We start from the raw sequence: 26,917 nt of genomic DNA on the forward strand, positions 1-26,917 counted from the left end.
GAGGAAACAAAGAGGCTGCTCCCATACTAAGTAGGTGTAGGAGAACTTGCACCAGTGTGAGGCTGCCTCCTGCCTCCCAGTCCATCACTTCCTGCAATGACTATGTGACTATGTTTCATCATGGTTTATCCATGTTTTGAAGGTGGCTTGTTTAGCAAATGCCTGTTGCTTGTTGTAAGCTATGAGTCCTGGTTGCATGTAACGCTAAGCGAAGATCCTTTGAAATGGAATGTAAACTTGGTTGAATTACCGACCACATGGGAGAAAGAGGTGGCAGAGCACCAGCTCTATGTGCCTTGTCTTTATGGTGTATGCAAATGAGCCCTATGAATGGGTAAAGTCTCATGTAATAATTAAAAGCTGAACCCGCCTTAATTTTTAACTGACACTCCTTGACATGTTTTTGTTTAGTTTTTTTAAAATCTTTGTTCTTATTTTGGAATTGAAGGATTGTATATCATCTGTTTTCCCCCCAAATATGGCTTCAAATACTTTTTGGAGAAATAACAAATATGTGAATTAAAACTGTCAGTCAACAGACAGAAAAATATTTTCTTGCAATGTTTGTGTTCTTTTTAAACTATGTTGTAATTTAGCCCATTGTTAAACTGTTTGTTTCCATAGTTGAGTAACACTTGTTCTGTTTTGGTTTATAAAAGTGCAGGATGTTATCACTTGCTGGTAATTGCAGTTTTATTGGAACATAGCTCATTATTTGATCTGGGCTTTCTAAACACAGTTAAAAAAACATTCTGTTATGCACAATGTTATTTTTGAAGTATATCTTTACAGATGTTTTCATATTCTAGGGTGTTCTTCACTGCGTGGTGTTACAGTTGCTGTTCATTCTATAATTGAGTGTGCCAAAATTTCCTTACAGGTTGTTACAATTAGATTAAATGTTGCTATTTTGCTATTGTGTGGTTCTTCATAATGAACATTGGTTTTATTATCTTTAAAAAAACATATGCACACAAGTTTGGTATCCCAGCTTGTCAGATCCATTTTCTAGAGGCTCAGACCAACATGTTTATGAAGATGAAAGTATACCAGTAAGTCAGGGAACAGCTCTGCTGATGTGTTTCTAGGAAAGTAACACAACAGAACTATCAATGAAGTTCTTCAGTAGCATTCCAAGGCTGTTTGTCATATGATCACGGGGAGGTTAAATTCAGTATTACAACAGAATAAATCCAGAACAATGTCAAAATATGATAAAAGGAGAGGACATGCATGGTGCTAATTAGAGGTTTTCAGTGTCTTGTTGGCAGGATGAAGAGTTGAATCATTTTTTTCCTATTTTTGTCTTTCTTTGAACTTCCCCCCTTGTTGCAGTATTCCATTTGTTTAACTGTTTCAGACTGCACTTCCATTCACGGCTACTTGACAACAAGCCCCATTGTGAGGTTGGATTTTTAATCTTCTGATTTGCTTAGATTACATCAGAGCTTTCCAGACTTTTCATGTTGGTGATACACTTTTTAGACATGCATCTTTTCATGACATAGTAATTCAGTTTTACTAGCAAACCAGAGGTTAAACTAACCCCTTTTCAGCCCTGGGAGAAGCGTAGGGAGTGTTTGCGTGACACACCTACACGCTGCAGCCGACATACTAATGTGTCATGACACATAGTTTGGAAAGCTCTGGATTACATGGACTTCTTTAGGTTCATTTGAAATGCTATTTTACTTAAGGCAGCCTGTCCCAACTAGTTGTCCACCTGATGTTTTAGGCTACAACTCCTTTCAGCTTGGGTCTGATGGACGTTATAGCTCAAAACATCTGAAAGGCACCAGGTTGGGTAATGTTAAGTCACTGCATTGTTTTTCTTGTTTCAGTGATGTGTCTGATACATTTCTTGGTTCTCTAGTCTTTTGCTAGAGTAGACATTTTAAACAAGTGATAAGCAGTTTCTGTATTCTCTGACATCCCTGTATTCCCCAAATAGTAGTCAGAGGGTCAGAACTGTATTTACTCATATTAACTGAACTTCTCATGACTTGCCAGGATCCTGAATATTTATTTACAACTTAAAACATTTTTTTCTTTTATAAGCGAAACTGTGGACAATTTTGTTGCCTTGAGTAACGTTTAATAGCTTTGTTAGGGGCCAGATTAAATTGCCTCAGGAAGTGAACGTGTCCGATAACCTACCCATTGTCCACCATTGTTCTAAACATTTCCCCTAACATATAATATTGCTTTCTGGCCTGGTTCATAGGTAACATTGCTGCTCCAACAAACAATGGTTTAATGGAGCAGGAACAAGCTACCAGTTTCAGCATTTCCTCTTTCCCTTCTCTTCTCCTCCTTTACTTGAGATAGACTACCTGGGTTGGTGAATCAGTTTCCCACGACATCCAAAGCAGGACTGGTTTAAGTGCAACTTAATAGTCCTTGTGTGGAAATCAGAATAAAAATGATGGTTTGCAGTGTTGGTTTCTAGCACTTTGAACTCGTTATGAATATAGAACAACTGATCTTGTGACGCTTAAGTCATGCAACGATGGAAGAAATTTAACCATTTAATGGTTCTTTAACTTATTTGACTTACTTTAAATATTTAAAAAATTCCCCACAACAGCAGAAGCCATGTCCGCTAACTAGCTAGTAAGTTACTGAACCTTAAAGAATGCTCAGACGAGATGATACTGTGAGATTCAAATGGCAAAATTGTCTGTCTCATATGGTCAGATGCCCATATGTTGATTAGGACTGGTGACCATAGAATTACCAGGAAGTCGGAGGGTCATGGAATTTAACCAGCACACCCAGTTGTGGGGATGAGGACCCAGTCTTGAATTTATTACACAGGTATTTTTGGCTAGTCAACCTGTTCTCTCAGCTATGTTAGAGCTATTATTATATATTATATTATATTATATTATATTATATTATATTATATTATTATATTATTATATTATATTATATTATATTATATTATATTATATTATATTATATTACTATATTATATTATAGCTATTATATTAAATGGATGTTGTATTAAAATGAAAAGAACTCAAAATTAAGAAAGGCTCTTTTATGACTGAATGCAGCAGAAGTTCACAGTTTCCTAAATAGGAAGACTGGGAGTGTGCTGTGGGCTTGTGTGTGCGCCATCCTCTTCTCTGCATGTGAATTCTACCCTCCCTTCCATGGCTTTCTTTAATGCCAATCAGGTTTTACATGAGCATTAGCACTGACTAGGACAATGAGTGATGAAAACCCACTTTTTGGTTTTATGATGGCAGCCCTTGTTTACCATTCCTAATGCTAATTCACACATAAAACAAACTATGAAGGAGAGGGTGGCTTTTATTTTGCATGTAGTGTAGGAGAGTATGTGTCACTCTTCATTGCCTTCTCCCACAAAGAACAGCTATTGCCCATTATTCTTTGTTCATTGTCCCAGCCATTCAGCTGTGGTGTAGCATATCACATTTTCCGTCCTCTTGAACTTGTTTTGTGGCTCGATTGAATGCAGCTGTAGCATGTTGATTCTGGACATGTAGGTGATTTTTGCTGGTACAGTAGGTTGCTGGGCGATTTAACTGGCAGACAGAATAGTTTCCAACACAGTGGCTACATGAATAAAAGGTTTTTAAAACTTACTTATGCTACCCAAATACTGAAAAGAAAGATATTGTCAGTTTTCCAGTTATAGATCATTTATTGGTTCTGGTATTTTTGACTATAAATTCTTTGGAACAAGAGTTGTCATTTAGTTTTATATTTACACAGCATCTGGAACAGCACGTTCCTAACCTGGCTAAGTGCACTCTGTCTCGTATATTCTGACCAGAATATTTATTACTGGAGTTTGCAGAGTTTTGTGTTATTGTAGCTTACTTTAAAGAATGCATAACCACAGTAACTTGTTGTAACACAAGTTTGTCTTCTTTTGAAATTGCAACTTAAAACTGCAAGTGCCAAACATCTTTTTTGTGTATGTAGATCTAAGTGATATATTGCTTAACTTGAGTCCTGGGATCAGTACCTTAAAAACATTACACAAGTTTGCCTAGAATCCTGTACAACAACTAATTTTATGGGAGAACCACTTTGAGGAGAGGGTGGAGATTGGTGGGCAAGTCAGCAAGTCCTAGTACCACAGCCTCCAGTTGCTTCTGCACTTTTCTTGCCAACTGGCATTTGACCACAGAATTGGCCCTGATCTTTTGGCTAGAAGCTTTTTCTTTCCTTGTTTGTTCTCCAAAATGTTGAGGATTTCAGACTAAAACTCTTATATCTAAATATTCTAATCTTAAGATGTCATTTTCATTGGACTCTGAACACTGCAGCATGAAATCTGAAATATTAAACATTAACAAATAATAGTTCACTATAAAATGCCTGTGGTCAGAGGAAATAAAGCTTCTGATAACAGTACTGCATACGGAGGAAATACTCTGGGATGAATCGTAGCGCTCTGATATTTGTGCTGAGAGATTCTGCAGGTCCACTGTTACATTTCCTAGTTATTGCCATTGACATGTACCTCTCTTGCTTGTCTAACAACTCCATGATTCAGTGGCTGGCTAAACAGAAAGGGGAGCAGGGGGTGTCTTCAAACTGGTTGCTTTGTGATTTCACTAGTGAAAAGTACCCTACCTCTTTCAGGGTGTGGGTGTGTGCAGTCATATTCTGAAGGACTTCATTTCACATCAACAACCACAACTCAACCAAATAGCTCTGGCCCAACAGACAGTGGCGGAGCTTTATGCTCTGGCACAGGAGGCAGAGAGCAGGCGGGGCGGGGCTGGCACGCATCCTGGGGGCGGGGCGCATGTTCTGGGGTGGGGCGCACTGCCTGCGGGGGTGCCCCGCGCTGGCGGGGGGCAGCCATGATGGAACCCCACCGGGATCATGCTCCCCCTGCCCCCCTCTTCCTCTGCCAGTGCCAACAGAGCCTCCATTTCCTCAGGGTCTTGCGAAAGAACAATGTTAAACAACAATTGATGACCTCCTTCTACCAGTCCACAACAGAAAGTGTCCTCTCATATTGTATCAGAGTGTGGTACGTTGGCTTGACAGCCACGGACAGAAAGTCTTTCCAGAGGGTGGTGAACACAGCACATGATATCACGGGCTGTCCCCTGAGCCTGCTAGATGACATTGCAAGGAATCAATGCCTTAGGAGAGTGAGAAAAATTCTCAGGGACGATTCACACCCCGGCCAGCACCTCTTTAATCTTCTACCCTCGGGCAGGAGATATAGAAGTATAATCAGCCGTATCAACAGGTTAAAAAGTTTCTGTCTGTGGGCTGTTAGGCTGCTGAACGGAAAATAGTATAGTGCAACTGACTTTCGGTGTGTTGTGTTGTGCAACAAGCACACACAGTGCAATGAGATTGAGTGTTTGCGGGGGGGGGGAGGCTCAGTTAATTTCATTGTACACAGGCTGTACATTGACAATAAAGGTATTATTATTATTATTAGAGCACAAGATTCTTAATCTCAGGGTTGTGGGTTTGAGCCCCATGTTGGGCAAAAATTCCTGCAATGCAGGGCGTTCAAGTAGATGACCCTTGTGGTCCCTCCCAACTCTACAATTCCATGATTCTGTAATTTAAAGTCAAGGGAATTGAGTGAGTCCTAAAAACCTCTCTATCTCTATGAAATATGGGAGAAAGAAGAACTGGACTAGGTACTTAGGGCTGGTAAATAAGTAAAAAACCCACCCACTTTGGAACTAGCAGGATGGTCCATAGTTAGTTCCAGCCAATGGCTTAGCAGTTGAGAACTAATGATATACTGGGAGGCATTGCCATCTTTTGATATCCCTTAGTAAGCAGTGGTGAAGCCATACAATAGACAAACATGCATCACATCCTCCTTCTTATTCGTGTAGGTGGCTTGACATCGAGGTCGGTAGAGTCTATTTGCAGCATGGTGGGGGAAGAAAATAATGCCCTTTTTGAATACCACTTTGACATGATTATAGGGTTTTTATTTAGCATGTTTTGGGTTTGTTTTCTTTCCTCCTTTTTAAATCTCACTGAAAAATGAAGTGTCAGAACTATAAAGATTAAAGTGGGTTTTTTTTTTTAAAGAAAGACACTCAGTTATGGAGCCACAGATCTGAAATTGTATCAAGGATTACTATGTTTTCCCTCAAACTGCTATTATAAGGCATAGTATCTTTTAAGATTTATTTTGACACAAAATCCAGATTGCCCAAGCATTCAAACTAATTGCACATCTTTTTCAGGCCAATTTCTGACAGCTTTTGTGGAAAAAATGTATGCAGTATGTATTTGCACTGAAAAAAATCCATTCTGCTAAGTGTATATATAAAGAACTGCACATATCCATGAAATGAAGAGCATTGCTAAATAGGGTTTATGCTACAGATTTGGCAGGGAGACAAAAGATGTAATAATGAGATATTTTGTTTATTTTAATGAAAATAACTTTTATCTCCAAACGAGGAAAGATATTTAAATGTATCTCCTTGAAAACATCTGTCTCAAAACTTTAAAATGAGGGTAAACTTTATGTTTCTCATAAGCATTACTACTTGAAAGTTGAATTAGTCAGTACTGTGCCATGTTTCACTCTAGTTCTAAAGGGTGTCTATGATGGATAGAATGGAAGTACAAAGATGCCAGAAAAATAGTTTAGAGAAGGGGTGTGACTGAAATATTAATAGTTGACAACTTTCATCAGCATGTATTTTACATACTTTGATCTCGAGTTTATTTTTAGCCAAAAATAAAAAAGCTCCCTGAATAAAAGCTTGAAATAATTCAAGACTTGATTAGTTCTTGAGTGAAAAATAAAGTTTGTATGTACAGTTGTACCTTGGTTCTCGAATGCCTTGGTACTTGCACGTTTTGGCTCCTGAATGCTGTAAACCCAAAAGTTCGTGTTCTGGTTTGTGAAAATTTTTCAGAAGCCAAACGTCTGATGAGGGTTCCACTTGACTACTGGAAGCTCCTGCAGTCAATTGGAAGCCGTGCCTTGGTTTGCGAACCATTTTGGGAGTCAAATGGACTCCCGGAACTCATTAAGTTTGAGAACCAAGGTTCCACAGTATCTACCTTTGTGCTTTTCCTCTGTTTCACCTCGTTCCATAGTTATTGAAGGACCACCTCATTTAATGGCTAATGCAGGACTGTATATAATGCAGGAGCAGTTAAGATTCTTTTGGTCCAAAGGTCCCATTTACCCATTCAAGGTCTCTCTTATAAAGTGGCAATTTTTACCATTTACAGTGGTACCTCAGGTTAAGTACTTAATTCGTTCCAGAGGTCCATACTTAATCTGAAACTGTTCTTAACCTGAAGCAGCACTTTAGCCATTGGGTCCTTCTCATGCTGCCGTGCTGCCGGAGCCCAATTTCTGTTCTCATCCTGAAGCAAAGTTCTTAACCTGAAGCACTATTTCTGGGTTAGCGGAGTCTGTAACCTGAAGCATATATAACCTGAAGCGTATGTAACCCGAGGTACCACTGTATTTTTAACTTGATTATTTTAACTCAGTACTTCAAAGTCTATGTGTTCCCCAATCAGAATTCCCTCATTTCTTTTAAGTCTGTTGAAATCAGATTTGGTACATGAAGGATTACTCAGTTATGTTTATATTGCCAAAGTAACATGCCTCTCCTGAATCTAGGGAGAGAAATGTAACAATCTTTTATATACCTGTACAACATTCTACCCTGTCACAAATTCATGAATGCCTTACTATGAAACTGTAGCATGACAAAAACTTGCTACAGTCTATTTTAGCGTGGTTACTTTTTTAAGATTATGTCTTTGATGTGTTTCTGTTTGAGATACAGATAGAATTAACTTAATAAAGCAATTCTGTAACCATTTTAAAGCTCAACTACCTAGTCTCTAGTCACATTGTAACTTCCAAGAAGGGCATCTGCAGAACAAGTGGTACAGTACTCTGCAAGTGGTTGCCTAGCATTCTTTCTCTACCCAACTCTCCTTTTGCTAGCTCCTCAACTCTTTCTTCTCTTAATTCAGTGGTGGCCCTCCAGATGTTTTGGGACTACAATTCCCATCATCCCTGACCACTGGTCCTGTTAGCTAGGGATGATGGGAGTTGTAGTCCCAAAACAGCTGGAGAACCAAGTTTGGCCATCACTGTCCTAATCCATATCTTCTTGTGATGGCAATTGGCTGGATTTTTAAGTTTTGCTGGCATCACCACCACCACCATTATTCCCCACCCAGCTTAACTAGACAAATATCATTTTTTACAAAACAGAAACTCTTCCCCCTCCAGTCTCTGAAAAGCTTCGTGGTATTGTTCCATACCATGTGGGAGTGACTTTCATTTGGGGCAGTTTGGACGGGATGAGGGTGAATAAACTGAAGCTGCATCCAGGCACATTTAAACCTGACATTGGAATAGATGTGCAACCTGTTCTGTGCAGGGTTACACATTCATTGACTCAGTCGATGTACAGTATGGGAGTATTCCTGGATCTATCCCAGCTCTTGGATACTCAGGTAGTGGTAGTGCCCAACTAGTAGTGCTTCAACTAGTATGCCACATGTGCTCTTCCCTAGAGAATATGTACCTATCCTCAATCTCAGTTCCATCTTGAATGACTGTAGTTCATCTTGGAGCGAACTTCGAAGATAGTCCAGAAACTCTGGCAGTTCAAAATGTGGCTACAGAGTTGTATCCTAGTTTAAGCGGAGCCAGCTTTCATATCACATTTTGTAAACTGAGATTACCGTATTTTTCGCCCTATAGGACGCACTTTTTCCCCTCAAAAAATGAAGGGGAAATGTGTGTGCGTCCTATGGGGCGAATGCAGGCTTTCGCTGAAGCCTGGAGAGCGAGAGGGGTTGGTGCGCACAGACCCCTCTCGCTCTCCAGGCTTCGCGGACCTCTCTGCAAGCGGGGGGAGCACTCCCGCCGCTTGCGGAGAGGTGCCTGCATGCGGAAGCCTGGGCACGCTGAGCTCAGCGCGTCCAAGCTTCGCGCACCTCTCCGCAAGCGGGGGGAGCGCTCCCGCCGCTTGCGGAGAGGTGCCTGCATGCGGAAGCCTGGGCGCGCTGAGCTCAGTGCGTCCAAGCTTCGCGGACCTCTCCGCAAGCGGGGGGAGCGCTCCCGCCGCTTGCGGAGAGGTGCCTGCATGCGGAAGCCTGGGCGCGCTGAGATCAGCGCGTCCAAGCTTCGCGCACCTCTCCGCAAGCGGGGGGAGCGCTCCCGCTGCTTGCGGAGAGGTGCCTGCATGCGGAAGCCTGGGCGCGCTGAGCTCAGTGCGTCCAAGCTTCACGCACCTCTCCGCAAGCGGGGGGAGCACTCCCACCGCTTGCGGAGAGGTGCCTGCATGCGGAAGCCTGGGCGCACTGAGCTCAGCACGTCCAGGCTTCGCGGACCTCTCTGCAAGCGGCGGGAGCCAGCCCTGGGCTCCCACGGCTTGCAGAGAGCTGCCTGTTTGGGGGCTGGGGTCAGGGGAAGCTCCGGTGGGCCTCCCCCGCCCCAGCCCCGCGCCTGGGGGGGGGAAATAATTTTTTTCCCTTTATTTCCTCCCCAAAAAACTAGGTGCGTCTTATGGGACGGTGCGTCCTATAGGGCGAAAAATACGGTAAATATTGTTTTGCACTTTAGACGTAACAAACAAACAAACAAAATCTGGCTTAGTAAACTGCGGAAGTATTGAATTACAGCAAGATAGAGTAAGAAGTTGTGAGATTGTGAGGACCAAGCCCAAGAAACTGATCACCCAAGAATTTCCCCGTTTCAGTGCAATGCTACGAAGTTCGAAAATATTCTGCTAATCCTAAAGTGGACAAACAACTGTTTCACTCTGACAACATGATATAACATAGAACACCCCCCCATGACTTCTTTTTGAAACAAAGGTGGAATATATGCCTAATAACCAGGCAGAAAACAAATACTTCTGACAATTCTGGTATTTTTGTTTTCAGCAGATACTGGCTTTCTTTGGCATCTTATTGTGTTCTTTTCTTTGACATTTTGCTATTGTAGATTACGCTGAGCCATCTGGCAAATGCTTAGGCTTCCAGATAAATGAGTTGGAGGCCTTTTGCCTCTCTCATGGCACCAGACTCACTGTTGACCTACACATGGCCCCATCCTCCTAGGGAAGAAAAGGAAGGTTTTGCTCCTTTTTTTTTTTAGCATGGCTTATTTATAACTTTACTCATAAACAGAGTGCACAAAAATATTTTCCCCCTCTTCTTTTACATAACATATGTTGAGTATTTGAGCTGAACAAACCAAATACAATCTTCTTTTGAAAACTATTAAGTCTTATCAAGAGAATGATTACTTCATCAACCTGAAATGTTTCCATTGATATGATGTCAGGAATATGATATAATTATGGGAGAAGCCATAATTCATCATTACATATGCAAGTCAACAAGACAGGGATCAATTCCCGCCCCCAGACAGCATACAGTTGATGTGGTTTATCTCAGGCATCCCCAACCTTCGGCCTTCCAGATGTTTTGGACTACAATTCCCATCATGCCTGACCACTGGTCCTGTTAGCTAGGGATCATGGGAGTTGTAGGCCAAAACATCTGGAGGGCTGCAGGTTGGGATGCCTGGTTTATCTCATCCAGCAACACCCTTGCCCCACCAAACAACACACACTGCAAACCACTCCCTGGGCCTCTGGTCTCTCACATTGCCAACAAAAAGTAGCGATTCATGTGATGCTGACATAAAAGCTTCCTTCATATACAGTGGTACCTCAGGTTACATATGCTTCAGGTTACAGACTCTGCTAACCCAGAAATAGTACCTCGGGTTAAGAACTTTGCTTCAGGATGAGAACAGAAATCGTGCTCCAGCAGTGTGGCAGCAGCAGGAGGCCCCATTAGCTAAAGTGGTGCTTCCGGTTAAGTACAGTTTCAGGTTAAGAACGGACCTCCGGAATGAATTAAGTACTTAACCTGAGGTACCACTGTACTATGTAAAATAATGAAACTTTACTATCTTCCCTCTCTCTTCCCACTTCTCTTTCCCCCAGCCACATATTGCTTACAACAGTAATGTCTCACTTTGAATGTGACTTGAAAACAAAGACTCTGTATGTACATTTCTAGAAAAATCTTTATATATGGAAGAAGGTATGTAGGATACCTTTTTGCAACCTAGGGCTACATTTTGCACTGAGCTCTGTCTTCTGCATTTCAAACTTAATTTTTGTGAAATCGGAAATGGTGATTAGTTTCTTCTAAAACAGTGTACTCAAAAGCTAGTATAAAATTCAGACTGTGAAAAGGGATCCCTCTCCTTCTTTGGAAATTTCCCCGTTGACAGTTGGAAGAGGGTTAATCAGTGATGTTTGCCAGGTAGCAATAAGGTTGTTGGGTTTTTTTACCTAAGAGGGAGGAATCAATTGCAAGGTGCTCTAAGGAGTTTCTTATTCCATTCTTCTTTTAAAAACCTGTTTAAATGTAAAAATGGCTTCAAGAAGATGGGGGCAGCCATCTTTTTCCCCCTATACAGTTTGCTACTGCTAAAAATCACCAGTGGGGATTGAGGGGGGGGATTTGCTTCAGTTCACATTTAAAAGTGAAGCTACCAAATTCACGCTTTTCAGGACAATATGAGAATCGAAGCACAGCCCGCCTTCAAAATTTGCACTTCATTGAATTTTGCTGTGCAGTTCTCCAGCCAAGTAACGCGTACAAAATTGCATTCATTGGGGTAAGTGTGTATAAAAATGCATATATTCACGAAAGCATTCAAAAATGTGTTAAATTAAGGGATATTGCTTGAAAATGGTTGACATTATTTTTCATTTTAAAAGATGTAAGGAATATCCAGTCATACCAGCAAAGATTTCCATGGCTACCCTAATCAGAGAGTGAAGGTTTATAAACCAATGTTTATATTCCATAGATAACATATTTATTCCTCCACTTTCAGTGCTCTAGCTGGCTATAATGGCACCATATTTGCTTATGGACAGACGGGCAGCGGCAAGACCTTTACCATAACAGGAGGAGCAGAACGTTACAGTGATAGGGGCATAATTCCACGGATACTATCTTACATATTTCAGCAGTTGCAGAAGGTACAGACCATTCTCTCTGATCATTTTTCTTTAAAACATTTCATTTACTAATATAATGATACAGCTGAGGAAAGAAATACTGATTTTATCATGATATCTGGTTGCTTTGAAATTATTATCTGTGTGGGGATGTTATGCAATTGTTATTAAAAGTTTTTAGATGTTCTTAATTTTTAGATACCTTTAATTAGTTTTAAGATGTTAAATATGTTTTCATTTCATTTTTAACTTCTTGGTTTTTCTGCCAGGGTTCATTTAGTCATTAAAACCTCAATAAGGCTGAGATATCAGTCCTTGGAGATATATTTTCAAACCATTCACGATAAACTGATTTAGATTCTGTAGAAGACTGATTCAGAACCAGATACGCAGTCTGACTTAAAAATGTATTAAAACATTATTGCTGAACTGTTAAGTATTCAGAGACAGAAATGTCCAAAATTCTCTCTGATTTTTGTGGGCCTTTTTTATTGTTCAATAAAGATTTGAAATACTTATGAATGATATGCAAGAGGTTGATTCATTGATTCTGTCTGAGCAAAGAAAGAGTAGGCATTAGGCAACTTTCTTTGTGTAACTGCACCTGCAGACCACATGAACCAGGTAAATCTGTGAACAGTAAAAATGCAATTAAAATATTTTGTGCAGAAATGTATTTTTCTCAAGAGACTCTTTCCCATCTGTTTTGAATTTAACCTTTTTAGATCTGTTAAAAATGGTATCTGGACCAAAAGGACTAGTTAACAAGATCCCATCAAAGACCTTGAAGGGTGAATGCCATTCATAGGACACAGCTTACAGCTGCTCCACAGGTGGCGCTGCTGGTGAATGTTCATTGCTATGCTGGTTACAGACATGGCTGAATTATGAGATACAGTGTTCTGTGTTCCTAAATCCTCTAAAATGGAAGTAAATCCTGTTATTATTAATGTGACCTTACTTCCATATGAATATATTTAGGATTAGAAGGTTAGTTACTGTGAAATGCCCAATTTTACTTTAGTTTATTGCACCTGTTCCGTTGGATTCCTTGTATATTTTAGATATTTCTGCATCCTTTGACTAATTCAGTTACTGTCCCCCCCCCCTAAAATTGCTAAAAGGAGCATGTAATTATGAGGCTTCCTCATTCTCTCTTAACCATGGCTGAGAGGATGTTTGCACTGGCCCTATCATTCTGAGTAGCAATCTGCTTTGCATTTAGTATTTTTTCTTAGTAATAGTTGGAATACAGGTTTGAGCTTAGTGTTATACTCCCTCAAACATGATGAAACTTGAAGTAAAGGATTTTGTTAATCGGATCTAGGGAACAAAGCACTGTGGAAACTTTATTAAACTGATTGAGAACTGATAAGTTAATGAAGAGGTTAGTATTCTTGTCAAATAGGATGTGACAGTCTGAGAATGATTCTTCTGCAACAGGAAATGAAAGGACCTTGGTATTTTGCCATATTCCACAAAAGAGAAAATGAAATTTTGTTTATATGTTGAAATATCAGTTGTATCACCTCATTAACCAATAGGGGCAAAGCCAAAGTGGAACATTTATGTCCTTCTGAGTTGAAACTCTCAGATATTATTTACTATCACTGCTTGTTCATCCAAGTTGCAACTGAGTTAAGAGCTTTTGGTTTATAAGCCTTGACCAGTATCTCTGTTTGGCAGAAAGGTGGCATAAAACTAGTCTGAATATACATAACTGGGCTTAAAAAGTTCAAATTTTAAAACAGGGAAAAATTCACTTACTGGATTGCCTCAGTTTAGTACTGGAATGGGTCTTTGTGGTCTGTGGTCCCACATATGGGATCTCTAGCTAGGCAAAGCTAGATTCAGTATATTCTTGCACATTAGGCAGGGAGCTGGCACTCTCCCATCTCTTCCTGGTTGGAGGTCCTAGCATATGTGCATACCCTTAGAGCTGCATGCAACTTCCAGCTCAGGTTTCTTCTAACTGCTGTGTTAGGTAAAGGTAAAGGGTAAAGGACCCCTGGATGGTTAATTCCAGTCAAAGGTGACTCTGGGTTTGTGGCGCTCATCTCGCTTTCAGGCCAAGGGAGCCGGCATTTGTCCGCAGACAGCTTTCTGGGTCATGTGGCCCACATGACTAAACCACTACTGGCACAATGGAACAGCGTGACAAAAACCAGAGCGCACAGAAATGCCGTTTACCTTCACACCGCAGCAGTACCTGTTTATTTATGTGCACTGGTGTGCTTTCAAACTGCTAGGTTGGCAGAAGCTGGGACAGAGCAACAGGAGTTCACCCCATCGCGGGGATTCGAACCGCTGACCTTCTGACCGGCAAGCCCAAGAGCCTCAGTGGTTTAGATCATAGCGCCATCCGCTCCTCCCTTTTACCTTGCTGTGTTAGAAACAGCTAGTGGAAAGCTTATTACTGTAAATTTACTGAAATGTGGATTATCTTGAAGGAACTGTATGTTAAATCCAAGGTACTCAGAATTCAAAGCTCAGTCTAAAGACACTCAAGGAATCACTGAGATGGATACACATTTCTCTCTTACACCGCCAAGCCCAGTTTTTGGTGTATGGTTTGAATAATGTTTGCGGAAGCACCAACCATGGCATATTGGTGGCATGGTAGGAGTGGAAAATGTGTAGCTTTGGATAGGTGTTGCCCCTTGTAATTCGTAATCCATGGTGGGCCTCGGCGAAGGGGGAAAAGTAACAGTGAGTTGTCCTGCCCAAATATTTGTAATATCCATAGCCTTCTGTGTCTTCCTAAAACGGGCAGCCTAGTAAAATAGAAAATAACTCACCACCTCAGTAAGCCATCCTTGGTTGATAGGAGCATATTCCATACCCAAACAAAGGGGCAATATGAGTTGTTTTCAGGCTTTGTACATTCAGAGAACCCTTTCCACATTGACATTCTGCCAGGGAACCTCTACAAATTGCAAATAAGTATGGTGCAGTCTAGGATGTATATTAGTGTCTGTGAGGCACTGCCAGGCCTATTGGGCTCTCCACTGTCCTACATGAACTGATGGGCACAACTTAGAACACAACTGGTATTCTCTTGAGGCTGCACATTGCAAAAAAGCATTGGTAATGGACAGCAAGCTGTCTTTCATTGATCCTTGTCCATCATTGGTAATGCTGTGCTGCTTGTTGCTGATCTCTATGAGCTCACATTAATTCTTGACCCTTTGCTTTCAGACCTATTAATGATGGCAATTCTGTGCCATTTCTTTAGTCTGAAGGTTCAGAGATGCACATGGAGATTAGGGGGCTGGGGGCTGATGTCCCACCGATACCGATACCTACCTAAAGCAGTGAGAAGTGATGCTGTTCCCCATGTGGGTCCAAAGGGGTAGATGCCTTTCTTGGGTTCTCTCCCAAATGAAAGATTGTAGGTTCTCAGCAGACTATTATTTTCTGCTCCCCATCAGTTTTCAGATTGTCTGAGCCAACAAAGCAATTCAAGAGGAGAAGGCAGACAGATCTGCTCACAGAGACATGGCACATATATATTTGTACAAGTATGGAACCATTAAATAAATATATTGAGGAAGGTTAATAAGTAACCAGTTGTACTGGTGTTGCTGTTTTATTATAGTCTTACCATGTTTTATTCTTAATTTTACTACTGTCTTTCTCAGTATGCCAAAATGCTTATAATGGAACATTATAATTAAAAATGGGGAAAAAACCACCTTCTAATAATGTGTGTAAACCTTTCAAAGAAGGACATAGTGTAAGAAGGTAAAAAACACAAAATATGTACTGTCAGTGTATCCTAGGTTTTTAGATAACTATTGATCCCATCTTTTTATTTTTCTTCCAATTCAGGATAGCAGCAAAGTATACACAACACATATTTCCTATTTAGAAATTTATAATGAGTGTGGTTATGATCTGCTGGACCCGCGACATGAAGCCTCCAAACTAGAAGATTTGCCGTGAGTGAAACATTTTTAAAAATCACAAATCTTTTCATCCCCCCCCCCAAAAAATCCAGCCTTCATTAGATGCACAATTACATTTTTATTTTTAAAAACCCACAAGTGCTTTCAGATTTAGGTGTGGTTATTCTTAATGTATTTCCTTCCCCATACCTTTTAGAAAGTAAATGTGTCAGTTTAGCATTATGTTGGATCACATTCATTTAGTGGGAACAATTGAGTTAAAATGTGTATTTAATGGGGGTTGCTGTGGATTCTGAAAAGAGTTCTGGATTTACAGAGATGTCATTTTTTCACAGATACATCTAAAACAAAGAATATCTGTGATTTGAAAAGGGCTGCAAAAATAGAGATTTCTGGTCACCATTGGCAGTTAAGAAAATTAGACCTGACAAACATTCCTACTGGACACTTGGATTTTTGCACCCTGTCTTTCTGGCTTTTTTTTTTTTTTTACCAATAGGTACAACTTTTTCCATAGTGGCAGAAAAATATATGAGTTTGATTAGATAGTGTTATGTCGATGGTTTCCAGTGTCAAACTGACCCTCTCAAAAAAAAAAGTGATAGAGGAAACTATTAATACTGTTCAGTATATTGTTTCTCATAATTCAAGCTGCTGCTACTAGCTTTATATCTATATAAAGTTGTCTCCAGTCCTCCAGTACAGGTAGAAATGTCTAAAATCCATAATAATTAGTCCTAACTTGGACCTTGATATGGAAAAGTACTGCTAACTTATCCATAATGATGGAGAGGAGGCAGAAGCAGGATTTTTGTTTTTTCTATAAACAAAGAATGTTTTCATTTGGCTAAGTAGATGGAATTTGTAGACTTCTTTAAAGCTGGGTGGAATATGCATAAAACAGAATTAGCCAAGTTGTACTGTACAAATTCTTTGGTTGCATCAGCCAAGCTAGTAAGAAAACCTAACATATGAGGACTTGTTTTGGTAAGGCACACACACAGTCATGCACAATCTCAGGTCTAGATGAGGTCTACAAGTTCCACAACCATCAAATTTTCTCTTTGTTAAGTTGACATAAAACCCTAAGCATCTTGGGGCCCAAATGCTGAAAGGAACATCTGTGGGGTGGAGGCCCTTCTTTTCCCCCTGGTCAAGTAAAATGGGATAGAGCCTTCTCAGTGGTGGCATCCCATTATTGGACTGCCCTCTCTTCTGACTGAGGTACAAACTCACTTTTGAGGTGCAGACCACAATGTTTAGCTTTAGGTGTTAGCTGAAGGCATGGCTCTTTGATCAGCATTTTTTATTTTTTTGCAGGGGGGCAGTGATGTAGCAAGGCCAGTTACTAATAGGATATTGCCTACTGCATTATTAGAACTGTCCCAATAATTTTTTCGCTTGTATATTATAATTTTGTCATGATCCTTATTAGTTCATGTTTTATGCTGTAGACTGTCATTCTTGAATTAGGGCCAGTCTTTAAGTGGAAGAAAGGAAATAAAATCAAAGATAAAGGGGGAAATGAAAGGATGTATTCTGAGGATGGGGGAAACCATCGCCACATTGCCTATGAAATGTTTCATGGGCCTGTCTCAAGGTGCAAATATTAACTGCAGTTTGCACAGGTTTTTTTGGTAGTTCTGATATGAACACCTGGGAAATTTCTTTTCGCTGAGAGACACAACCTGAGGGTTGCTTTAACTGAGAGTCCTGCATTGCAGGACTCAATGACCCTTGTGTCCCTTCCAGCTCTAAGATTCTATGATTCTATGTTCGGGGGCGGAAATCCAGGATATCTGTGCATTTACTTATTCACAAAATACATTATGGATTCTTTAAAATGGCTGCAATATATTTTGTGCTCAAAATGCTGGCATTAAGCTTTACTTAAATCTTGTTTTTATTTTCATTTTTTTGTATTGTAGAGCCAGTGTGGTGTAGTGTTTAAGAGCAGTGGAGTCTCTCTGCCTCACTCACCTCACAGAGTGCTTGTTGTGGGGGAGGAAGGGAAAGGAGATTGTTAGCCGCTTTGAGGCTCCTTAGAGTAATGATAAAGCGGGATATCAAATCCAAACTCCTCCTCCTCCTCCTCTTCTTCTTCTTCTAGAAAGGTGACAATAATGGAAGATCCTGATCAGAACATTCATCTGAAACATCTCTCTTTGCAGCAAGCAACCAATGAGGAGGAAGCACTGAACCTTCTTTTCTTAGGAGACACTAACAGGATGATTGCAGAGGTGAGAATCTTTGGCTGTAAACAGTTTGATTATCCTCTTGTTGAACTCAAAAGACTTAATATATTTATTTCTTCTCTTTTGTAATTCATTTAACACAAGACTTCAAGTAATTTACAATCAACTTTAGAAACTTTTCAAATTCCATCAAATGCCCAGGTGAAGAGGGAAATCTTCATCTGGTGCCAATAAGATGCTGCACCAGGTGAGCCTCACTTGGGAAAACATTCCATAGGCAGACAGCCACAACCAAAAAGGCACTTTCTCTTGAGCATCTCTCAGGGGCAGTGCTTCATGGGGAAGGGCCCCAGAAGACATTTGTAAGGTCTGGATGAACATAGTCTGGATGTATTCTTGTTGGGAAAGGCAGTCAGTCATTTTTTGGTGGCTCTAAGCCGCATAAGGGTTTATATGTTAAAACCTGCAGCTTATATTGGGCCTCGGAATGTATTGGCAGACAGTGTAATTGTGTTATTACTAGTGTTATGTGGTCAGCAATGGAGGCGTGTTCCTTTGGGGGTGAAGCCAAACTGTTGGAAAGTTGCTGTGCCTGCTGTGGCTGTAGAGACTGATATGGGAGAGACATGTTTTGTTGCAGCTGGGGCAGATGTCAGTGTCTGGTTATGCTGCTGCAGATGGCATTTCTTCTCTCTGTGATCCTCCTAGTGTTCATTCCTCTTCTGGTCACTGCTATGGATGCATGACATGTCTGTCTGTCTCTAGGCACTGTGGTCATCTGCAAAGGATTCCCACACAGTGGGGTTGATCCAGACATCTTTGTAACACAGAGTTGGTCTGCCAATGGGCCTGGTGCATGAAGCCAGCTCAACATGATAATAAATCTGAATTGATGGTATATTGCATGAGATCCATGCAAACTCTGTTGTATGGAAAACTGAGTGCATGCTTGGATCATAGACCAATGTGAATTGGGCAAGCATGATTTTGAGGCTTGAGGAGATCTGAGCAGACGCTAGACTTCTTCATTCAATCCATTTCGATACAGTCATTACCATATGGTGATAGTAGACTACATTGTGTTATGCGAAGAGCTGTGAGTGAAGCCAGGAAGTGAGGGAAAAGGAATGAGATAACACGTCCACATCAAGTTCACACATATGGTATATGAGTATGACTATGATAGATCTTCATGGCATGATGTATATATCCACAAAGACTCAAAAAAAGGCTTCTAAAGGCAACAATGGGCATTATTAACAAGGGTATGAAACCTTTCAGTTCACTAGTGAAAAGAGCTCTTTTGCTTAAATCTATAAGACAACTTCAGAGCAGCAAAAAAAAAAAAAAATCAGTGGGAAATTTTCAAACACAAGGCAAAAAGACTTTTGTTTTCTGGCACCTGGAAAGCAAGAATTTTTGGCACATTTGAAGCACTCATTTTGGCTTGTGTAAAATGTCATGGTCTGGCTTTTTAAGATTATGTATATGTTAATACTAACACTGGATATCTGGTTATGTTATCATCCAAAAGAGAAATAAAAATAGTTTTTTTATTTTTAACTGGTCAGTATTTTTTCTGATGAAGCAGCATACTACAAGATTGACTCTTGTCATTTTTTAAAACGAGGTTACCAACTTCATATTGAAAGAGACAAATTCAGAAGCTGCTATGGCAACCAGAAAACATCTGCAAAACATAGTCTCTAGGCCTGAAGTACATAGTCAAGTTCTTACGGCTCGTTTTCATGTCCTTACAGCAAAGCCAACATTTGCAGGAAAAGTTATTAAGAAAGTTACATGCTTTTAAAATCGGAACACTAGAAGCAATCTCAAAACTTCAGCCAGCTTTAGAGGTTTCGTAAAGTTATTAAATAAGAATTGCACATTAGTTAATTCTTCTGAGCTTGTAATTCTAGGTAAAAGAACCTGATTTGTTCATAATTTTAGGGTTTTGAGTATATGTGTAAAATTACCCTTTACTAAATCTTTTTTCATGGAAATGCATGTATTGTGCAACACATTTGTCCAAATCATGAACTGAATTAGGCTGACTGGTAACTATTTGTGCCAAACACAGATTGAATCGAGGCAGCTAAAAATCACTAGAATGGGTCAGGCGGGCCCAAATTAATTTGTAGTGATTTGCAAAATGATATTAGAATAATAGAATTATAGAGTTGGAATGGACCCTGAGGATCATCTAGTCCAAACCCCTGCAATGCAGGAATATGCAGCTTTCCATACGGGGATCAAACTTACGACCTTGGTATTATCATCAGCACACTCTAACCAGAGTTTAATGTAAAGTTTTGCACCTAGCTAGGCAAAATAAGATGCACAAACATAGAATGGGTGGCACAAAACTTGACAACAGTACAGGACGACCACAAGTGAAACGTGAATGCAGTTCAACAGAATCACAAGAAATAATATCCAGATCATAATAAAAAATGGCACCAGTCTGTTCTGGTTTGGTTAGACCTCTCCTGGAGTACTGTATCAAGGTCTGGGCACTGCAGTTAAAGAAAGAGACTAACAAACTGGAACATGTCGCAAGAAGGGTGACAAAGATGGTGAGGGGTCTGAAGATCATGCCCTATGAAGAACAGTTGAAGGAGTTGGGTGTGTTTAGCTTGGAGAAGAGATAGTAGCCATAGTCAAATATTTGAAAGGCTGCCTGCTACATAAATGGCAGAATAAATTAGTTTTCTCTTGCTCCGGATCGTAGAATGCAAACTAACAGTTTCACATTGGGAAAATGGAATGACAATGGCATGGATTGCCTTGGTAGGTGATGGGCTCCCTTGCATTGGTTTTCTTTTTCTTTTTAAACACAACAGAGGTTGCATTGGGTTGTTTTTTTTTAAACAGAGGCTGGATGGTCACCTATCAGGGATGCTACAGCAGTGGATTTCCTGCATTGTCAGAAGGTTGATTATAGATGACCTCTGGTGTACCTTCCAAATCTGTGATTCTATTTCAACAAAGCTACCACAATATCAAGACATAATGAAGCTGCAACTTCTAATCAGGAAAGGAGTTGTGCTAAGTCTTCTGGCTCACAGAATTGAGGCTGCCCTGAAGGACTGTAGCATGTCTTCCTGCTATTGCTTCAGACTTGGCAATCCCTTGAGACCGGGAAATGGCCAATGGTGGATTTCCAAGTGGATTTCACTTTCTTTATGCCATTCAGCCAACACAAATGAAATGGATCTAAACTAAAGAGTGCAGTTTCTATTTACAGAACTTTCAAAATAACGTAGGCCTTTCAAGTTGAAAAAGGCTTTACGGTGTGAGTAGTTCTTTGCAGGATTTTATTTATCATTCAACAGAAAAAGTTGAAATAATGACTCATAGCATGCAGATGCTTCAGAAATCTCAAATCTTGTTTTGTTAGGAAGCTAGATCAAAGAAGGCATGCAATTTAGTCTCCAGCTTGGTATTCAGTTTTCCTTAATACAAACGTAGCCTATTTTAATGAGAATGGAAATGTTTCAGTACAGGATTTTATTGCTGTACGATTTATTGCTCTGTTCTACTATTGCATCAATTTGGGATGCAGTACACGTGCAGTATTTTGTCTATCAGTTGTGTTTGGGAGGGCCTAGAGCAAAGAGTTTTGGCAGTGTTCACATATGTTTCAATCAAAAGTAAGGATTTTAAATATCTGAAGATGACCATGGACACTTATTCCTGACCTTCATATTGGAGTTACCTCTCTTTTAGTTCCTATTATTATCATTATCTGTTAGTTTATTCTTCTAAATCTTGCACATTTTAAAGGACCATTCTAGTGTTTTGAAGCATTTTGAGTTGAAAATAAAGAAGAGACTTCCTTAGAGACAAACTGGAACTTTTTTGGGGGGTGGGGATGGTTTATAATCCATTTTCTGCATCCATTCCAAATTGTCAAGAGACTTTTCTTTCTCAAAAATCTCATTAATTGCTATTTTCACTAGTAAAATGCTGACAGTTTATTGTTGCTGCCAGAAAAAGACAGAATCGGCTTGAATTTTTTTGAATGATTTTTACATGTACAGTATATCCTACTTTGTTCATATATAAAGAAGGTGTCATACTAATGGGCACTGCTGGGGCTAGACCACAGGAAACCATAACGTTTGTGTAATCCCATGAATATGGAGCTAGCTTAGATTGAGTTTGGAACATGCTGTGGTTTGTTGATAAGGAAAGGTTGGAATCAGTGCACCCATTCATCTAAAAAAAATAAAAATTAAAAATGCCCATGTAAGTATTTTCTAAGATGTGCAGGGGTAATTTGAACTTTGTGTATTAAATTTGATGGTGAGTGATATCTGATTATTTCAGTGTACAAGCAGACTTCCATGCAAAGTAGGACTTTGTCTTACTGTTCTCACCCCGAAATCTTTTCTGGTGAACACTCCAAATCAGATTTTGGGGAGCTGCAGGAAAGGAGGAGAGGAAGGGAAAGTTCCATTGCATTAGCAGAAATCTTCTATGTTGCAAATAATTTGCCTCTTCAGTTCACGTGACCCATGTTTCTCCAAATGGATTTAATAACATGAGCAGTAAGCCATCCAATTCCTCAAGATTTTACGTTGCTGGTGATTCACAAAGCTGTGGATGGTAATCTTTCATGTGACCACAGTGGTAAATGTGTCATTACTGAAATTTATTAGCTGCCGTCATAAATGTTTGAATTTGGTATCTCTCTTTGTTTTAATTTTGGCAAAGCTGCACAATTTCACAATACCACAATACTAGAAATATAAGGGAATAAAAATGTGAAATAGCTGTTCAGCAGTTTTCTAACCAAAATCTGACGTATTGAATATTGTTCAAACCGATGCACCATATTATATCCAGACATTAAAATACCACTAGTGAACAACAAGGGTTGACCTAGCATGAACCGCATTGGGTATTTTGAGATGGCATGTGATAGAGATGAGCCTATTTTGCCATGTAATAGCTGAGAGCTATGCAGTTGTTGCTGCTGCTCTCTCAACTTGGGGGAAGGGAGTACAGTACAATTGTAGCCAAGCAGAAACTTAAAGCAGCCACCATAAACTCTGGGTTTGTCACAGGAACTGTTTGAATTGAATAAAATGTGCCCTTTGTGCTCCTCTCATGATGCCAAGAACTATTGAAGCATTGTAGCTTATGATGTCATGGAATCCCGTTATAGAAAAAGTTATTTGCAAGTCACTGGAATCCATATATTTTTTCTAGATATAGATTTGCAATAGAAACCATCTGTTCTGAAATTGACCCATTCTGTAATCCCCTTTCATCTTCATGACTTCAGACACATATGTCTGGGATGTTTTTAACAAGACCAAAAGAGTTCTGAAATCACCAGCAAAATCTTTGTAGTGGACTCTTAACTCCTTATTAAATATTGTCTTTCTTTTTAATTTCAAGTTGTCTGAATAGTGCATATGCACAAATGGGACAGTAATCTTGCTTTAGTGGCAATTTTGATAAATGATTTTCTCTTTCTGTTACTTTGTTCCAAGTCATCTATGTGTGTGCTTTAGTAAAAAAAGCCGAAGGTGTAGAACTACATTACAGTTACGTTAATGTTCCATCATTGCATCTGATTAATAGTTTATGATGTTATTGGCTTACATACGATTTTGAAATTTTCTCTTTTGAGGAAATCTGTCTACTGGAACTGCCACATGGAATAGACAGTAAATGATAAGGCAAAGCATCAAGTTAAATCTTGTTAATATAATTTAAGGATTGTTAATTTTTTTAAAACCAACTCGCTTTCTCACAGTGATTTCTATGGCATATAGTAGAAAGGGTGTGGTGATAGGAAAAACTACTTGTGGCCTAGGCATTTTAGGAAGCTGAGTTCTAGAATTCTAGTCTTTCTGACATAAGTACTTCTACTAGGAATAAAAATTCTCTAAGTCAGAATACTTCACTCATGAAATGTGTGCAATACTCATTTACCACTGGCCAGTATTAGTTTGAGAGATCTATAACACCATAACTTACCAGGCGCCAGGCAAAAATGTTTGTTTATAGACATTTATATGTCTGTTTATAACCAGGCTTTGGCTGATTAAATTATCTGTGGCCTTTTAAATGTGTTTGTGGGAGAGGGTTATTGGTTTTTTTGTTGTTCTTGGTATGTATTTTCAGTCTTCATTTTTTAATGCTGTAAACCACCTTGTGATCTTCGGAAGAAGGGCAGCATAGAAATTTAATAAATAAATAAATAAATAATATCTGCATGATTGCATTTATTTGCACATATCATGCACCCACAATGAGATTGTGTCAAAGCTGTACAAGGCTGAAGACAGGCAAATTTCCCCTGTAGCAAGATCTGCTGGGATGAGTGGGGTAAGGATCCAGTGGATCTCTGCCTGAGTCAAGAGGTTCCTGGCAGTGGTGGAGCAGGGCGGGGCGAGCTGGGGCAGGACGCTCCGTGGTGCCTCCGAGGAGTCTGCCTGCCTCCTCCCACTCAGCCGCCCTACAGCTGAGGGGGAGGTGGTGGGCGGACCATTTTGGGCAGCATGGAGCTTGCAGGCGCCTAACCACTGTGTCACTCCCAGGAGAGACACATGGCTCAGGCATGCTGCAGGTCTTGCGATGAGTGTCGCCAGGCATTTTGTCACCCCCTCAGTGGTGATACCTGGGGTGGACCGCCCTCATCACTCACCCCTTCCTCCGCCTTTGGTTCCTGGTTCAGTCGGGCTATGCTGTCATATCTCCCCCCATTCTGTCTCAGTGTGACCCAGCTGGCTGAGCTAACCCTGGGCATTTTAAACTGCTCTACTAAGTCCTGAAAAAGGAGCATTATGGAGTGGGGGCAGAACAGAAGGGAGTTCTGAGAAGTGCTGCAGAGACATTTTTTGTGGGCTAAACTAAGCATTAACAGAAGGGAGTGGGACTTAGACTGGATCTATGGCTGCTAGCATATACAGTTTTAGAAGGGAATTAGGCAAATTCATGGAAGACAGGTTTTATCAAGAGAGAGGTATTAAACATGATAGATAAACAGACTCCTCACCACCATATACAAAGACAGTATGGACTGAATTCTAGGTGCTGGGGACAAGAGCATTGGGGGGAGTTATTGCATTCATGCCCATCTTGTCTCTTGGGAACCTCTAGCTAGTCACTGTGGGAAAGCTAGATTTGATGGAACCTGGGTCTGATCCAACCGATTTCTATGTTCATAATGTGTTTGAATGTGTCTTCTTGACCTGCATTTTTAACTTAGTCACATTTATATTTTATATATGATCAGGAGATATCTCTTCCCCTTACTTTGTAAGCATTTCAGTTGGCTGCAGCTGAGTTTTATTAAATTCTTTGTCTCACAGACTCCGATGAATCAAGCCTCCACTCGTTCACATTGTATTTTCACCATTCACATCTCAAGCAAAGAGCCAGGTTCTGCAACCATTCGACGCTCCAAACTACATTTAGTGGATCTGGCTGGTTCAGAGCGTGTTGCAAAGACTGGAGTTGGAGGCCAGTTGCTGACAGAAGCCAAATATATCAATCTGTCATTACATTACTTGGAACAGGTATGGTTGACGTCAGTTCTTCATTTTGCTATTAGTTTGTTGTAGTAGTTTGCTTTTAGAATGTTCATGTTCCATTTCACTTGGCATTATGGCTAATCATTTGATTCAGAGAAGGAGTATAATGTCTCCCAGCGTAATTTATTTGAGGTAATAGCATGGAGAACATAATTTTCCTTATACCATTTTACTGCACTGTACCTTTTAATAGAACTTCCTTCTTAAACACAATTTCAATGGCAGCTGTTGAAATGCAGTATGTAGTAATGTTTTGTGTTCCGTGACCAAAGAAAGGTAGGTGTATTTCATGGAAAGCCTAACAAAGCCATCGTGGATTTTATCTCAGCTATTGAATTATACAGCCAATATATACACTTTTCTGCCTTAGCATTTCACGTGTTTAGTACAGTGGTACCTTGGTTTAAGAACAGCTTAGTTTATGAATAACTTGGATTAAGAACACTGCAAACCTGGAAGTAGGTGTTTTGGTTTGTGAATTTTGCCTTGGAAGCAGAACATGTTGAGTGTGTTCTATTTGTAAATTGAATCCCCCACTGCTATGGGAAAGCACACCTTGGTTTAAGAACGCCTTGGTTTAAGAACAGACTTCCAGAACGGATTACATTTGCAAACCAAGGTACCACTGTACTAATCTTTCCCCATTATGATACTCTTTACACTTTTTCTTTGGTCTTCAACTCTAGGATCTCTACCTAGAAGCACATGAGTGTTGTATTAATAACCTGTGGATAAATTATTACTACTGTGACTTTATTGCTACTGTATTAAAATAGTTTGAAAAACATTATCCATTAGCCTTAGTGTTCTGCTAAAAGAGAAAAGCATCACACCTGCCAAACTACAGTTTTTTGTTTTTTTACAGATTTCACTATGGAGTATTGTTTCATAGCCTTGCGAATACTAATAACAATGGAATGCTTTTGTTGATTTTGGAGTGCTCATAAACACAGTGTTCTCTCCCTGAAAGTTTCTTTAACATATTTGTAAGCCACAGAAACTGAGTATATGTCAGACATTCAAGGAGAAAAGATGTCTGAACTGAAAGAAATGGACAATGTGCTTTGTTTAACTATGTGCCTAACACCTTCCCCCCCCCCCCCAGCATATGGGAATTTAAAGTAGAACATTTAGATTTACTATAACTGAGAAATCTTTGCAAAAAGTTTACTTTGCCTTCTGTAGCCAAATTGTTGCTTTTGGACTAACCACATGTTGAATAAACATCCCCAACCCTAATGATTCTA

The 26,917-nt window shown here is 39.9% G+C and overlaps 1 protein-coding gene across 1 annotated transcript in view; it reads left to right on the forward strand.

Moving 5' to 3' along the window:
* The window catches only part of KIF6 (kinesin family member 6), a 146,911-nt gene that overhangs the window by 4,619 nt on the left and 115,375 nt on the right, over positions 1 to 26,917 (forward strand). Inside the window, exons 4-7 of the mRNA XM_081903946.1 lie at positions 11,888 to 12,035; positions 15,846 to 15,955; positions 18,033 to 18,162; positions 25,449 to 25,655. Coding sequence (XP_081760072.1) covers positions 11,888 to 12,035; positions 15,846 to 15,955; positions 18,033 to 18,162; positions 25,449 to 25,655 — 595 coding nt within the window. The remainder of the gene's footprint in view (positions 1 to 11,887; positions 12,036 to 15,845; positions 15,956 to 18,032; positions 18,163 to 25,448; positions 25,656 to 26,917) is intronic.

Source organism: Podarcis melisellensis (assembly GCF_964234715.1).
Source record: "Podarcis melisellensis genome assembly, chromosome: 3".
In the NCBI taxonomy this organism is placed as follows: domain Eukaryota; kingdom Metazoa; phylum Chordata; class Lepidosauria; order Squamata; family Lacertidae; genus Podarcis; species Podarcis melisellensis.